At 40.8% G+C, this 16,682-nt stretch overlaps 1 protein-coding gene across 11 annotated transcripts in view; it reads left to right on the forward strand.

Moving 5' to 3' along the window:
- The window catches only part of cep192 (centrosomal protein 192), a 31,412-nt gene that overhangs the window by 12,349 nt on the left and 2,381 nt on the right, over positions 1-16,682 (forward strand). The window contains exons 23-51 of one of the 11 annotated variants that reach the window (XM_071468370.1): positions 67-223; positions 348-1,051; positions 1,252-1,415; positions 1,769-1,917; positions 2,177-2,407; positions 2,644-2,769; positions 3,231-3,371; positions 3,498-3,558; positions 3,709-3,848; positions 4,183-4,275; positions 4,540-4,658; positions 5,432-5,629; positions 6,076-6,166; positions 6,569-6,748; positions 6,911-7,171; positions 8,391-8,512; positions 9,384-9,493; positions 10,204-10,366; positions 10,746-10,836; positions 10,961-11,039; positions 11,280-11,424; positions 11,583-11,688; positions 11,794-12,031; positions 12,234-12,310; positions 12,600-12,695; positions 13,919-14,038; positions 14,930-15,042; positions 15,606-15,732; positions 16,446-16,504. In XM_071468370.1, the coding sequence (XP_071324471.1) occupies positions 67-223; positions 348-1,051; positions 1,252-1,415; positions 1,769-1,917; positions 2,177-2,407; positions 2,644-2,769; positions 3,231-3,371; positions 3,498-3,558; positions 3,709-3,848; positions 4,183-4,275; positions 4,540-4,658; positions 5,432-5,629; positions 6,076-6,166; positions 6,569-6,748; positions 6,911-7,171; positions 8,391-8,512; positions 9,384-9,493; positions 10,204-10,366; positions 10,746-10,836; positions 10,961-11,039; positions 11,280-11,424; positions 11,583-11,688; positions 11,794-12,031; positions 12,234-12,310; positions 12,600-12,695; positions 13,919-14,038; positions 14,930-15,042; positions 15,606-15,732; positions 16,446-16,504 (4,461 nt within the window). Of the gene's footprint in view, positions 1-66; positions 224-347; positions 1,052-1,223; positions 1,416-1,768; positions 1,918-2,176; positions 2,408-2,643; positions 2,770-3,230; positions 3,372-3,497; positions 3,559-3,708; positions 3,849-4,182; positions 4,276-4,539; positions 4,659-5,431; positions 5,630-6,075; positions 6,167-6,568; positions 6,749-6,910; positions 7,172-8,390; positions 8,513-9,383; positions 9,494-10,203; positions 10,367-10,745; positions 10,837-10,941; positions 11,255-11,279; positions 11,425-11,582; positions 11,689-11,793; positions 12,032-12,233; positions 12,311-12,599; positions 12,696-13,918; positions 14,039-14,929; positions 15,043-15,605; positions 15,733-16,445; positions 16,505-16,682 lie in introns of those variants that run through there. The other 10 variants (XM_071468369.1, XM_071468371.1, XM_071468372.1 and 7 more) reach the window with 10 other exon arrangements.

The raw sequence follows: 16,682 nt of genomic DNA on the forward strand, positions 1-16,682 counted from the left end.
TGCATATTACTGACACATGCATATGACATTATTCATTATTAATTTATTACTTTGTTGGATTCCCAGCATGGTGTCGCCTTCTTCGTCCAGTGGAGGTCTGGCAGACAAACGTCCAGGTCTTGACTGCTCTCCTCAGTCTATCTGCTCCAGCCCTAGTCTCAGCAGGCTCACATACATCTCAATGAATGATGGCACTGTCATACCTACACCTGAGAGACAAAAGGTAACAAGCAACATAGTCGAGTATACTAATCTGGGTTGCAAAGTGTTCTTTTTTGCATTATTAAAACTTAATTACTTACAAGCAACATCTCTGCCTTGCCTTTTTATTATTTTTCCCTCCACAGAACAATTGTACCATGGCACTGAGCACCACCATCATCAGATTCAGTCCAACTCCACCCGTGGAACCAGATACACAATCTAACCTTGATATTCCTTGCCTGCCTAAAAGCCTGGACCAGGTGCAACCGCAGTATTCTAAAAGTCTGGACCCACTACCAGCACCGCAGTGTAAAAGCTCCGAGCCCTCACGTAGTGGTTCTGCTCTGAGCTGTACTCGTAGTCAGAGTGAATGTAACTACCACTGTCCTGGTGACAGGACTAGTGATCTTTCTGCAGGTTGTCAGACCCACAAGCACCTCTCTGAATCCAATGTAAGGCAGCTAACTAAAGTGGACTCGGGCTATTGTAGCAACCTGAACATTCAGCAAACTAGAAGCACCACGGCTCCTCAGAGCTCCCAACAATGGGGAGCTGCCAGCTCAGCCTCATCGTCTGTGCATGCTGGTGGCCCTGGCATGCCTCCATCCTACTCATCAGAAGAACTTCACTACATGCCCATCCCCAGCTTTAAACCCCAGTGTGCTGGTCTGATTGACCTCCCCCAACAAGGAGATGTGCAGTCCCTCCTCACCGGACACTCTCTCTACAACTCCAAGCTGGCTCAACAGTATTTGGGATCAGAAGTTCCACTACATCCTGGTGCTTATCATGTGGGAACAACAGGAAATGGTCTCTACAGTGAGTCCTCTACAGGCATGACTTTCTTGTAACCACTTTATGAATAGAGTTGCTGAGCTGTGTCTGAAAAAACAATCAAATGCTAAGAAATTATTGTCAAACAAGTGATGATGCAACACATCCACTTACCAGCCCACTGGTTAAACCCATGGAATATACTTGTTCAATTGACTCTGCTTACTCTTACTTTTTTTTTTCAGGCACACCAAATAGTGATCTGACAGTGAGACACATCCATCCTACATCAGGTCCTCTGGGGATCTCTGGAGCTGCTACATCTCATCACCTACCCAGACCCCATCAGACCCAACAGGACATTGGTGTGATGGGGAAACTCTACAGCCAGTATGATGAGGAGCCACTGGTGGGACGTGGTCTGGAGGAACTGAGAGGTAGCAATGGTCTTGATGTTTATAAGAAGTTACCCATTTCAATATAATATATGCATTCTGAGTATCAGGAAAACTGAAAGACTGTTGTTGTTTTTGTTTATACTCTTCATGCTTAACTAATAGCTGTGGGCAACAGTCTGTTAAAGAGGTAGATGATCATTTTTTTGTACATAGCAGAAAATTGCAAGAAGCAATTAAAACTCTGAATTTTCAGGTGCTGCAATCAATTATAATGTTCAAGTCTTTGCATCTCATTATCTTCACATGCAGTGAGAACATTACTTAGCTTTTCCTCTGCATGGAGGAGCAGCATTTCCCTGGATCAGTCTTCCACATTCTGCTTTCATCCTCAGGCCAAGTGGTGGTACCAGGGGAGCTGCGCTTCCCTCATTCCTGCTGCGTAGGCATCACCTCACAGACCTCCCTCAGCCTCTTCAACCCTTCAGATAGATGGCAGCAAGTGTCAATCACTGTCACCAGCTTGGCTATTGATGGAGAGAAGGTGAGCAGAGACCACAGACGTGTAAGTGGTGACTAGTTCTGTGCAGTATCAAAGCACATACACTAAAAGTGTAGTCAAAATTGTCCAAAACCCTAAAGTGTTGAAGTGTGGAGGGTCTGCTCGTAATTAGTTGCCTGAAAACTTTGAGAACATGAGTTACTAATATCTTTAATTTGTGTTTTAATAGTTAATGAGTAATAACTGACTGAACCAGCTGACTGAATTTTCACTTTTTTGTCTTCACTGTCAATTCTTACAGGTGGATAACTTGCCTTATCAGTGGCTGATAGTGAAAAACAAGACGATCATTGGGCCGAAGAGTACAGAAGAGCAGAAGGTGTTGTTCATACCTCCCCAGGCTGGTGTCTACCAGTGTGTCCTCAGTGTCTGCTCCTGGCCTGCGTCTGCTGAGACAGAGGTGGCAGCCAGGGCTAATATCTTTGCTAAAAGGGTGGTGCTGGTTGCCGTAGCAGAGAATCCTGCATTAGAGGTGAGGGCCTCCAGTTCGAAGAGAACACTGTCAACCAAAAATCTATTGCATTAAAAATGACACAAACTAAGTAAACTACTTAAGCCTTGAGATTCACGTACAGAGATGGCGTTTTGAGATAACGTAGATGTGACACTGCCTGTTTTTCCCCTTTACTGAGCTGACTCATGAATAAAATGAAATATGCTCCATAGTATATTTCTGAGATGGAGTCTCTAATTCATTTTGATTCTCAGGTTGAAGCAAGCAAATCTGGCTATTTGGATTTTGGAGACCTTCCAGGAGGCAGTGCCAAATCTCTTCCTCTCAAACTGTTCAACAGGACTCATGCCACAGTACCCATCCGCCTGGTCATCAGTGCAGTGAGTCAACAGTGCATTTCTACATATTCTTAGACCGCTTACTAACACGCACATACCGATCCAGTGACACAGTGACTTCCAGTGGCAGCTGTGTGGTTTCCACATGCTATACCAGTGTGAAGGCTAGAGCACAGGTGCATATTTAAATGCAGCCTTAAAAGCACATCTTAAGCTAATGACAGAGCAAAAGCTTAGTCTGAGTGTTGTCACTGTTTTGACATTATGAAGAGCAGAGAATAGAAACAGAGTGAGTTAGTCCTATAATGGCAGTTTTTAAGTCAACATTAGAGGTTATTAAAAAGTGATTTGATGCACGTTGTAAATGAGGTGTCTATGCTTCTGCTCTATCAAATAAAATTGCTTTTTAACAACTTGTTCTTGCTTTGCTTGTCAGTGCAACACAGCAAAAACAAAGTAGTGAGAATAGTAACCGGTTCACATTCTACATCTCATTCCTTTAGAATGCTACAGCTTGGCGATGCTTCACCTTTTCCAAGCACCCTGGTACCATGACATCTGAAGCAATGCAGCAGGCTGGACACATGACCCCGATGTCCTCTCCCTCAGTGATGAATCACGTGATGCATCCCAGCTATGGAGAGGTTGGTTGCCAAAATCATTTCAACTTTAGTCATAAAACGGTTTCACATATTCAGTCTGTTTCTCTATTCCACCTACTGAGCAGCTAAACTGGTGATTAACATGATCCATTAAATTTTTTTCCCCAGAATCCAGTAAGCTTCATGGTCTGGGTACATTTCAAGGCCCCTCAGAAGTACAGCTTTTCAGGTAATCAAACTTGACTAATACTTATATAGCACAGAAAAGATGTATGACCTATTTAATTGGTTACTTATAGTGATGAATTATTAGACCTTTGATTTTCCAGATGAAATATAATCAATTAACTAACCTTAACCTTTTGTGGTTGTTTGCCAGGAGAGCTTGGTCCGGCTGATGAGTACGTTGCTCGGGTGGACATTGAACTGGACTCTCCTGGTCCGAGTCATGTGATTTGGAGTATTCCCCTCAGTGCCAGGTCTGGAACTGCAAGGGTCCATGCTCCTAAGGACCTGCAGGTAGCCAAGCTGCCATATGGCTGTTTTTAGACTGATGGTGTAACTCTGCACACAACATTACAAATTACACGACAGGCATGACTGCACTATATGTCTTGTGACAGACAAATGTTGAGCGAAGACATGAATCAGCTTGTACCGAATTTGTCAATTTCATGTAACTGGAAATCATTCTACCAGTTAAAGAGGACTGACTATGTTAAAAGTGGATAAAACAAAAATCTAATAAAGAAGCACACACAGTGACTTTTGTGATTGCCAATGACTTCAACTGTCTGTTAAGAGCAGTGAGAGTCTTTGCAGCTTGAGTAATGTCTGTGTGTCTTTTGTCTAGACTGTCAGTCTGTCTGCTCCACTGGGAAAATCTAGTCAACAGACGCTGCCATTAAAGAATGCTGGAAACATTGATGTGCAGCTGAAACTCAAGGTAAATGTGACCTTTACTTTTCTTATTAGATGTGGGGTTTGACACTTCGGGCTCAGACTGTTGCACATACAGTGTGGCTTCATTCACATTTCCCCTCTGTTTTTCTTGTTTTCTTCATTTGTACCTTCCTGTCTTCTTTCATTCACTTCTGTTGTTCCTTCTCACTCTAACTTTGTTTCTTGTGTTTGTTCTTGCTCCTTCCTTGATCTCTTTTTTTTCTCCTTTGACCCCCCCATGTCTTGTTTCACCTACCACTCATCACAGAGCAGTGATGCTGAGGACAGTTTCTCTGTGACACCTGATGAACTGTTTCTGAGAAAAGGAGAGGAGCAAGGGATCATTGTGTCCTTCAAAGCACAGGGCAACAGGAAATGCAGAGAAAGGTATACAAACACTCATTGCACTTCCATGCACTTAAGATGATGTAGTTGGTTTTCTGGAGTAACCATATTCAAAGTCCTGTAAATAAGAATTGACCTTTTCATCCACTGCATAACTGAGTTAGAGGATTAGAAAAAGCAGGATGACGCAGCTAGATGTCCGCTGGAGGAACCTGACATTTTGTTCATCTGTATGGGTGACGAGGTTTCTAGACTTCAGAGAGGGAAGTATTTCTGTGACAGCAGCAACCCAACCGAGGGATGAAAGGAAACGTACTGAGAATTAAGAATTATACCTTTTAAAAGTCTAAATAAGTTCACAGTGGTTCACAGAAGAATATAAGGTGGTTGGTTGAACATTAACTAAATAATTTTCTTTCACATTGTAAGGACACTGCCTCAGTAAATGGGCAGCTCTTTCATTGCAACACCAGCCCACACTCTTCTACCAAAATAAAAGCCTTAATAAGCCACATTTGAAACCAGTAATAAAATTAAAATATGTCCTGGTTTAAAAATATAAGAAAGAAAATGGATTAATGACCAGCATCTCGTAAATGTGGGTCTACACTGTAACAGGGTATTTGCAGTGCATACCTTAACCAGATTTCTATCTTTTTCTGTACTGTGTTTTTGTCATTAAGTGATAATGTCATTTGGATAAACTGTACGCATTCTTCAGTCTTGAATTGTATCCTTGAATGTCCCAAAATATGTCCCTTACCCAGTGGCATGTAAATTCACTCATTTGATTTCACTCTGTTGTTATGTTGCAGCCTTCTCACAATTTTGGTGTTGCCGTCAGGCCCTCAGTATGAGGTAACCCTGAAAGGAGAAGTTGTCCCAGAAGACTTGGGGAAACCTGCCAATCCCTCTACTGCTGTCTTAAGCTCTGGACTGGCCAAAGATATTCCCCCGATTCTCTCTAACAAACAGTTTATAGCTTGGGGAGGAGTCACTCTGGGACGAGCTGTGTAAGCAACTTTTCAGTTTTTCTTTAATTTCACAATTACATGGTTACAGAAAAAACACTCAAGGTATCAGTTATTCATTGGAAAGTAATCAATAAAAGAATTCAAAGCCCAATGGTCCATCTTATTCTATTAAGGTTTGTATAATGTTATTCATGAGAAGGGACACAGGGTATCTACAGGGAATGTTATTCCTCAGAAGCTATTTCAACATGATGCACAATTTGTTTATACTCATTGAAGGGAGGTAAAGTAAAGACAGCAATAAGAAATCTGAATCCCTAAAGAGTGAATGTGCTCTTTCAAAGGTCTGACTAGATCCAGGTTTGACCTTGTTCCTCAACACAAACTGGGACAGTAGAATAACAATATCAAAACAACCAATGAGCAATAGATATCAGGGATAGAGAACTGCACTAAGATAACCAAAAGCTGCCATTGATTTTCAGCCAACAGAAGCTGGTTTTAAGGAACAACTCTACCAATGCCACACAGCAGCTACGGTTGCTCATTCGTGGTCAAGACCAGGACTGTTTTCAGGTAGACTAATATTTGCATTTTTGGAAACTGGAATATGTCTAATTTCCGTTCTTCCTTGTTCATCCTCACATCCTGATCTTGTGTTTTGATATCCTGGTTGGATGAGTTTATTTAGATTTCCTTTGTAATTTGATATTGTGAGTCGGGGATCTACTGCAAATTTTTCTGATGAACTTCAGAAGTGTTTTAGGTGACTGAACCTTTGCATTTCATCTGTATTTGATGAGTATTCTCTGTACAAACAGATCCCACAGTTACATGAAGCTAAATGAAGAAGATGGAAACATTAACATGGCATTAAGGGTTTAAAGTTATGACCCTTATTACTCTCTGTGTACTTGCATTCAGATTTTTCTCATCTGACAGACATTATATAAAACTATGTTGTTGTTTGTTGCACAGCTCCAGAGTATGTTCAGTCCAGAGGAGCGCCTGACCCGACATGGGGAGCTATCCATCCGTCCCAGAGAGGATGTGACTGTCCACCTGCTCTTTGCTCCCACCAGGGTGGCCTCCATGTTGGCCAAGCTGGAGATCAAACAGTCTGGAGTCCGGGCTTCCCAGCCAGGGGTCAAATTCACTGTGAGGATGTGCTTATTATACTTCTTCCCTGCTCTTCTTTCTCTGTAGTTATGTTACTTTACATTTCTCTCTCTTATCTCTTTGCCATGTTGTTTTCCATTTTCCATTGAATATGAATAAGTAGGTATAGTTAAATTTATTTTCTATATTTCCCATCATAAGATTCCACTGTCGGGCTACGGTGGGACCAGCAACATCATCCTGGAGGACCAGAGGAAGCAGACGGACAGCTATGTGGCGACACTGTCTGACATTGCTGTTGGTCATGTCAGCAAAGTGTGTCTGTGTGTAAGGAACACTGGCTCCAGAGCAGCCTTCATCAAAGCCATTGCCTTTTCTGATGTGCAGACACGGTCTGTGATGGAGCCGTCGGTCATCAGCCTCGCCCCGTCACAGTTTGTGATCAAGGAAAGGACACAAGAGGTAGGAAAGAGGATCCAACTAATATAAACCATTCTTGTACATTAACAGTTAAAAAAAAATGCTCTGGGCCTTCACAAAGCATTTTATCTTACCACTAAGAGTTCTCCTAAGTCACACTAAAAGCTTCACAAAGCTGCCGAGACCAACTTTTACTTAGGCTATGTCCACACTACTACATTTTTATTTTAAAATGAAAACAATCTCCATCCACACTAGCGTTTTAGCTCCGTATCAGAAACGATCTGCATCCATACTACACGCCTGTAAACACATACATGTGTGACCATTCACAGATATGGGGCATGCATGAGCTGGTGTAAACAGGAGGCCGATTGTCTTGTCTCTCAGGTGTGCTCAGAGACTAAACGGGGCCAGCAGCGTTTCCAAAACTCTGTTTTCAAGGTTGGAAACTCTGGAGTAGTATGGACGGGAGGTGAAAACGTAGCAAAAGAGACGTGTTTTAAAATGAAAACATAGTAGTGTGGACATAGCCTTAGGAAAAGTAAAAACTCCCAAGGTGAGAGTGCAACTCCGTTGCTATGGCTGACGTCAATTCCCATGGATGAGCTTGCTTGCAATAAACAGTGATTGGTTAATGATCGGTTTGTGCTGGTGAAAACGCATGTGCAGCATCCCGCAGTAATAATAGAAAAACAGAAATAAAACAATATACCGTAAATTAAATACTTATGGATTATGTGCTGTTTACAAAAGTAGCGAATTCTCTAAAATGCATCTGTATTATAAGGTTTATCTAGACCCTGGAGAATTCAATTCAATCAACTCAAAAAAATTACAAAAATCAGAGCCTATTAGCCACATGTTGGGGGCTGGGCTGGGATAGTTCCAAATTGTCAGCATTGCAAAGTTGCATTGGCCCTGTTGCCAAGTAGCACAGCGCAGTGTTACAAGGTGATCGCACACCATGATTCTTTGTGATTTGGTCTTAGTGAGTTAGGAGTCAACTACTTCTAACTTCCCCCAGACTTAGATGCTACTTTTAGCACTAAGAGGCTTTGTGAATTACTCTTAGTCAAAAAAATGAGAAGTTCTACAGTGAGGACTGACACACCCATTATTTTTAGGAGTTTCTCCTAAATCTGCAAGGTAGGAGCTACTTCTAGCTTGAAGATGCTTTGTGTCTTAATGTACTGTGCAAGACACAATAACTGATGCAGTAAGACAGGGAAAAATGAAATGCTTTTTAATGTGTTTTCAGGTGATAACTGTGCTCATGAAGTCCACCCAGAGGGAACAGAGCCTCTGTCAGTCAGCCAATGCACTGCTGGCTACTGTCTGTCTGTTCTGTGGAGATGAGGTCTCCAGACAGCAGTACAGAAGGTGAGACATTTTTAGTTGAGCTTAATAAAGTTAATTTGTTTATTCCTCTGAAGTAATATTGTTGACAGCTATAGAGAGATGATAAACTGCCCTTAAAGGCCCTGAAAACCCATCCTCTCATTCATATTCTTACTCTGAGCTGCATTAACAGTTTTCTGCCAGTGATATAAGTATTTTTTTTTTTTTTTTTTAACATATGTTGGCTGTCCTCTGCAATTGAAATCTGATCAAACCACACCCACAAGTTTTGATGAGGCAGCCTGATATTTAATAACGTTTTCCGACACAATCATTGTTATAATGCGTACTTAGTCGTAAACTGTTATAGAGAAAGAACTTTTAGAGAAAGCCTTTTATACCCAAGTTTTCATACACAGCAAATTTTTCCTGTTTTATAATCTTTTTTAAATAAGTTTCTGGACTGAAGCGATTTATTGTCACTTATTTTTAATGAATTCACATATAGGGATAACACTCACAATTTTGTTTGTAAGTTTTTCTTTCTTTAAATCATTGTGCTAAGGAGACCTCCAATGTAGAATCATTGCTGGTCTTTTTAAAATGGTTTTACAACTGCATAGCGTAAGAACAATGCAAATATTCAAACATTTATCAGAGAAAAACCAGTTGAGGAAGGCCAAGCCATTTTCTCTACTGCCCCATTTCCACATAGCAGTTACTCACAAAGCAATATTTGTGTGATATTTGCTGCTTGCATAGATTTGCATGTGCTGTAGTTTCAAATAAGCATACATTGTTTGTTAGTGTGAAAGTGCTGATAGAGTTTACAGATCTGATTACAGGTGGCTCTGCTTTTGTGAGAAAGCTGTTTTTGTTCCAGTTTCAGTGTGTTTGTGTTATGTTCTTGCAGATTGCTTCAGAGCAAACCAGAGGCTATGCGGAAAGCTCTGTCCGAGAATAGTCTGCTGAAAAACATTGACTTCAATGAGAAGTTCCTGGGAGAAGAAAATGTTACAGAGAGTAAGATAGCATTGTCATTGGTTGGTCTCCACTTTAAACAGAAATTGTTGTTAAAATTGACTGTTAATATTATATTTGGATAACTCTGAAGCAATGTGTGATGTTTTCACATTTTAGTGCCACAATATTAATGATAAATGAATACATGAAAAGATAAGGATTTATACACTTGTCTATCTGATGCTTTGAACATACAGGGAGGTCTTTGCTGGAATTCTTAGGTAATTGGTGTAAGTAGAGGTATAATAGGTACAGACGAAAGACAAGAAACCACAGTTTGAATTTGAAAATTGTGTTTGTTTGGTGCCTCAGTAATATAATGGTTAAAGTGCATTACGCACATCCTCAGTTCAGCTTCAGCAGGGGACCTTTGTCCTTTGTTGCTTGTTAGACCTATCTCACCCATCAGTTAGTAATAGTAAGGATGATGGATACTGAAAAGCTAATTTTCTTTTATTCTTAAATATGTTGGTTGTTGGATGCATGTCTAAAATTAATTTTTTGGGCATTTTATGTCTCTATTGGATAGCAACAGAGAAGACAGACTTAGGAGAGATTAGGGGAATGACATGCAGCAAATGGTCTGGCCAGGGGTCAAACTGGAGACTCACTGCCCAGGACATTTGTGCCCATGTGGTATGCGTCCTAACCATTCAGCTATCAGCCCCCCAAATTAATTTGTTTGACTAATGATTTCACTTTTCCTATAGCCTATGACCTGCCCCTGCGGCCCAATGAGGCCCACATCTTCTATGGCAACATGAGTAAGGTGGTGGTGTCGCTGCTGGGAAGCACAAAGAGCACGGACTGTGAGGGGAGAGACCATACTGAGCTCAAGCTACCACCTGCTAGATGTGTTTCAGAGACAGACAGGTAGGGTCCTCAGTATTACCAACTCACTGTAACATACAGGACCTGGTTCATCTAAATACCAACCTTCTGAACAGCTGCACAAATACACTCAACACAAATACAAACATAGCTTTTGTCAGCATTTCAATACATATCAGTTTAATTTATTCATTTCCCTGGTTTTTCAAAAAGACTTATTGGAGCTCACTGATTTTGTAAAAGCAATACTGTTTTTTTTTTTTTGTTTTGTTTTTTTTACATTGTCCATAGTGAACTCATTTATATTAAATGCATTAAATGGAATTATTTGCTTTTGTTTTATTTTGCAGAACCTTCATAACAATAGTCCTAAATGTGATTGAACATAATGTGTACTTTGTTGTTGTTATGTAATTCCCAGTGGTCTGGCCAATGGCAGTGTGTCTTTGGATGTGCTGCCAGTCAAGGGTCCTCAGGGTCCCGCACTGAGGGTGACAGAACCCTCTTTAAAGGTACCAGAAGCCCTCTCCAAGGAACTTATTCCATTACGAGTGTTGACATTTGTTTCACTGCATTTTGTTTGTTTGTTTGATAGTATATGCATTTGAATGTAGAAGGTCTTTTTTGCTCCCTCAGGCCTCAGAGCCATTACACAGGCAGTCTGAGTCCTGGACCATCCATCCAGAACAGCTTGTCCTCACCACTCCTACCATCAGTGAGTAGAATCTAGATTTCACAAAGCACATCATTATGTGAACTTGTGTCACCTTAGCTTTGAAATCTGCTTCAACATTTATGCTACACAATTGGAGTGTACTCGGTGAAACAATCAACTCCAAACCATAATTAAGTGATTCTGCAAGGGAATCTAACATTATAAGTAGTTAGCAGCCCATCCTTGGAGGAGGAGGAGGAGGAGGAGGATGATGATGATGATGATGATGATGATGATGAGGAGGAGGAGGTTGTTTTTCAGATGGAGCAGCCACCACCAGTCAGATTCAGATCCGGAACAATACATCCAGAGAGCTGAGCTTTGATTTGTCCTGGCCCGCTCACTGCCTCACCATCACCCCTCAGCATGGAGTTATTGAGCCTCAGTAAGAATGCACTTGGTTGTTCAGTAAAAGATGTGATGGCTAAAGTAAATGTTTGCATGAAACGTACACTGACTCTTTTAGACAGTTTAATTTGATGAAAAGGTATGTGACTTAAATTATTCCTTTTTAATCTTTTTACTTTATTTTTCTTATTCAAGGTGCCACTTGCAGATTTTGGTCAGCCCCAATCCCTCACTAGCAACTAAACCTGCCCTGCTGCCGTGGAGTGGGCAAGTGTATGTCCAGTGTGATGGTCAACAGAAGGTATGGACCATATAGGAAATACTGTGCAACTTTTTGAGCAAATACTATCTTGGATTGTGAGAACTCAACATGAGCTAAATGTGTGCATTGTGACTACTGGTTCAGTTTATTAAGGTCCAGATTCGTCAGGACCTGGCTCTGGATGTGTCCACAGCCCCAGCAGATAGGACACTATCAGCCCTACCTCCTCTTGCTGCCACCCCCGTGCTGCCTGTGGCTAGGCTCACCACCAAGCCCTCACTGCCCCTGCAGACACCACAGACCCCACAGACACCTCAGGCCCCAGTGGAGATTAGCAGCAAGACCATCATCTTCCCCACCACTCCCTCAGGGGAAGCATCAGGTAGGGAGGTGACTGACCTTTGGAAAGACCATTGGTCTAAATTTAAGCTGTATATTAATTCATTGCGATAAGGTCTGGACACCCTTACAATAATAAGTTTTAGTGTGAAATACTGTTAGGGTTTGTAGTTGAAGTATGTAGGTACTCCACTATGTGTGTATTCCTGTGGGAGACTAGCCTCTCTGTTGCTCTTGTACTTCAGAGGCCCAGCTGGAGGTTCAGAATGGAGAAGAGGAAGTGAGGTGGTACCTGTCTTCATTTGCCCCTCCATATGTCAAGGTGCTTTTTTTTATTCATGATCTCTTTCTTCTGTCAATTTGTTTGTTCTGCTTGCTGTCTCCTCTCTTTATTCTCTCTCTGGTGAACAGATGCTTTTACTGCTTTACTGTTTATTTCCTTTGATGTAGTTTTTGTCCCATTGACATTTACTAGAAGTATAGCTTAAGTCTTTTCTTTTTGTTCCATGACTCATTCCATGAAGATTTTAATCTTGTCGTTTTGTGTTGTTACTGGCCATTGTGTGATAGCAGTGACTCATGTCAAGCTGTGGTCCCTTCTCTTTCCTCAGGGGGTTGACAACACTGCAGATGTTTACCGGGCCACCTACGCTGCTTTCAGATGCTCCAGGGTCTCAGGAACTCTGGGTGCCCATGAGAAGATGCAGGTATTCACTCACGTCCAACAAGACTAATCACTAATATTTAGAGCAAGTTATTGTAAAAGGATGGGACAGGGTTTTGCTGTAAATGTTTGTGTTCCCGAGAAAACAATCTCGTGATACCAGTTTTTAGCTGAGACGTTGACCATGACGAAGGATGGGAAACTTTTGTTTTTATCTCAGTGGAAAAGCACTTCAGCAAGTTTAGTCTTATTTGACGTGAACTGCAAATCCAAGGAACCTTCACAGCAATTTGTTGAACTGGTGTGTTGAAGAATTTAAGCAAAACAGTGCCTGGGCTTTATTGTGAAAGTATACCGCTGTGAAAATTTCCACTTGTTTTTACAGTCTTCCTTTGAACTACACTATGTACTTTTCCACATTGAAATGTAAAAAATGACTACACCTATGTTATATATTTTTTTGAAATTATGTACTCACATTATCCCAAATATTTTAGCACTTCTCAAACCAGAGAAATAGTGATTTTAATCATGGTGACGCTCCGTTTTGGGGGTCTGTTAATGATGTCATATCCCCGATGTGCATGCATCAGTGTTGTGGTTCCCCTGAATGTTTTTCAATAAAGATTTTAAAAAAAACAAAACAAAAAAAAATCATTGCAGTTACTTGCCAGAAGCTCAAAATAGATTTTTATCCTGATTTAAGCTACATTTTAAGATACACATTTTACACCTTGGTTGTTTTCAACTATATATTTTAACTGGATGAAGGATGTTAGTCATCAGATGTCTAGATTTAATTTATCAGAGAAAACAGGCAAATGGCAGCTCAGGTCCCATCCACTCATGAATGTCTATGCATGAACTCTGAGATGCCCTGTATCCACCAAAGAGCTTCGGTTAATCATCAGTTTCTTAAGTGACACTGTTTTATTTGTTGTTTCTTTTAACAACCAGAGTCTCAGTTTCCAGCCATTCCAAGACGTTGTGTGTCTGCCGTACAGCACCCGCTGAATCACAGATCTTTAAAGTGACACTGCTTTATTTGGAGTTTCTACTGGTTTTAATCCCCTGGTCCGTTTATAACAGACAGGATGATTTAAGCTTAACTTGGATTACACTTGTAAACCTTCCAGCTATAAAACTTTTTTGAATTATAAAGCAGTTGACAAGTTTGGTCTTTGGTTGGCCTCAAAGAACGTGCAAGTATGAGAAGCACTGTATGTTAAGCCGACGTTTCCTCCATTGTTTTTCTTGCTCTGTCAGGTGCCGGTTACTTTCCTGCCCAGAGACCGAGGGGACTACGCACAGTTCTGGGACTTGGAGTGCCACCCAGTGTCTGAGCCCCAGCAGAAAACCAGAATCCGCTTCCAACTCTGTGGCACTGTGAGAACTCACTTATTGTTTTTTTTCTTTACTTGACCCAGGATTCGCACACTATACTGGAGCAAATGTACAACACGCGTTGGGTTTCTGTAGTGAGTGAGAGTTTTGCTGTTCTCCTAAATTGGTCATAGTATTATAACTGTTCTCTTAATCATGCTTGTCTAAATCTTAATATGTTTTATATTGTTCTGGCAACAAGAAAGCAGAAAAATGTCCACATCTTTGTCAGACATTTTCTACAACAAATAAGAATATGCACTGACTGAGCGGGGTTGGCTTTGAGCCACATGGCCATGGCTCACAGGGGAAAATGCTCACTTTAAAGCAATGTAATGTTACATTAAAAAAAAAAAAATGCATGTATAGTCATATCTTTACTAGGCTTCGTAGTGTTAGTGACAGAATTATCAAATGAGAAAAGCGGGTTGTGGGATGGGAAGAAATGCCACCCTGCTGAGATGGGCCTGTGGGTTTCACATGTCTGCTGCTTTAATGCGAAGTGTTTTGACAGACCCAGTCAACTTAAGAGCATACATACACAGCAAGTGGGTGTCAGATAGATGCCTCCACTTAAGTAGGTTAAGTGGCCATGATGGTGCTTTTGTTACGGTTGCCACATTTCTGAGATGTTCTGTTTCAGTGGAGTGCTTAATTATTCATTCAGTCATAGATTTGGCTTTATACATCTCACTCTGGTGTCGAACTGAATATGTGTGATCAGTTTCATATTCTGTTATTGAAAATATGAACATGATTTTGATTTGCATGCTAGGGTATTTCTTCTAACTTGTACTTAACTGTATAGTAATTTCTGAAGATCGCAGCCATGTTTCTTTGCACTTCAAGAGCGTACTAGCCATGATCCTAAAGTTTTGATCCCTGTGTCTAAAGGGAGTAAAGTCTGGACCAGTGGAAGGACGACAGGAAGGAGACAACTCTCTGGTGAAAACAGAGCCCACAGTCAAGACCAGAAGGAGAGCTGAAGCCTTAGCAAGCAAATCCAGGTAAGACCTACTGAGCTAAAACTAAACATGCACATGACCCTCACCGGATCTGTGGTAAAACCGAGAAGACGGTGTCTGAGATATCAGAAAACTGTGGACTGACCACTTCTTGGGGACATGTGCTATTTATCTTGTGCAAAGGAGACTCAGTTTGGAGGGCCCTGGTGACGTGGGAGTTTAATGCACTGATCATTTAGCATCCAGTTAGGGATGTTGGTGCATATTATTCCCCATTTCTTTTTCCTGTCTCTTGTTTACTGTCACGACTCTTATTGTGTGGGACATAAAAATGCTCTAAAAGAACAATAAAAAGAAATAAGAATGAGAGATACTCGTGATACATAGAATAAATGAATGGATATAGAATTTGTGGCCTAATTAAAATTAAATAAATAAATAAATCTAGCTCCAGTACTCAATGTATGAAAGTCATTCACATATTGATTTTCAAAATTGCCTCAGTTTTAGATAATTAAAAACTGAGTTTGACAGAGTAGATGTCTAATTTTCTGAGGGTAATTGTCATGCTTCCTGTTTAAACTGGCACAATTTGTAATTCTCAGCCAGGAGGAGGCTGTGCGGAGGGGTGTGTATGCTCCACAGGATCTGTACACCTTCCCAGCCACACGGGTGGGTGAGTCCAGCTCTCTGAAGGTCAGCATCCGCAACAACTCATCCAACACGCATGAGGTGAGGCATGTCTTATTCATATCAGACATCAGACACAGGGATATATATATATATATATATATATATATATATATATATATATATATATATATATATATAACATAGCAGCATTATCTATTCCACAAAATATAAGATGTCAGATGTAAAGCAAGGAGCTTTAAGTCCTAATTTAAGTCCTTAATTTCAGTTGCTTCTGTAGATGAGATTCTAACAGTACAGACAGGTGACAAAGGAAAAACCTGATAAATGAGGTCACAAAGGGTCACTGAATGGTTTGAGTGTATATATTGAGCATATGCAGTGGTCTTCAGTCACCAGATCTCAATCCAGTTGAGCACCTATGAGAGATTGTGGAGTGACGTGTTAAGACAGTGCTCCACACTGCCATCATCTGAACACCCAATGAGGGCATATGGTTTGGAAGAATGGCGGTCATCCCTCCAGTAGGGTTCAGAGCCTTGAAGAATCAATGTCAAGGACCGCTGAAGCTGTTCCTTTGGCAAAACACCTTATCAAGACACTTTATAATGTTTTTTCCTTTATCACCCATCTGTAGCTTACACTGTATATACTGTTGTTCCATATTTTTTATAGAAATTTGCATGATTGACTTTATTTGTGCTGAATGAGAAATGTTATAACAACCCCTAACAAATGTCACTGCTATGCATGGATTTGATATTTGATGTCTGGCTTTTCTAATTGACTTGCAGCTGAAATTTGTAAACTCTAAGGAGCCCTTCCACATCAAGCATTCCAAATATTCCCTGAGGTGAGTCCAGTGGTCATTATCCCTGACAGAAACTCTCCATTCTGCAGCTTTCATTGTAACCAGGTGAAACACTGAGAATCACAGGTTTCAGGAACTAATCTTTATAATCACCACCTAGTTCTTTTTGTGGTTTCTTCTTCTGTGCTCCAGTTTTTTGTTGTTTATTATTAGAGATGGT

The sequence above is a fragment of the Trachinotus anak genome, unplaced genomic scaffold, assembly GCF_046630095.1.
Source record: "Trachinotus anak isolate AG129_WGS33_773 ecotype Australia unplaced genomic scaffold, CSIRO_AGI_Tana_v1 ptg000032l, whole genome shotgun sequence".
Classification (NCBI taxonomy): Eukaryota; Metazoa; Chordata; class Actinopteri; order Carangiformes; family Carangidae; genus Trachinotus; species Trachinotus anak.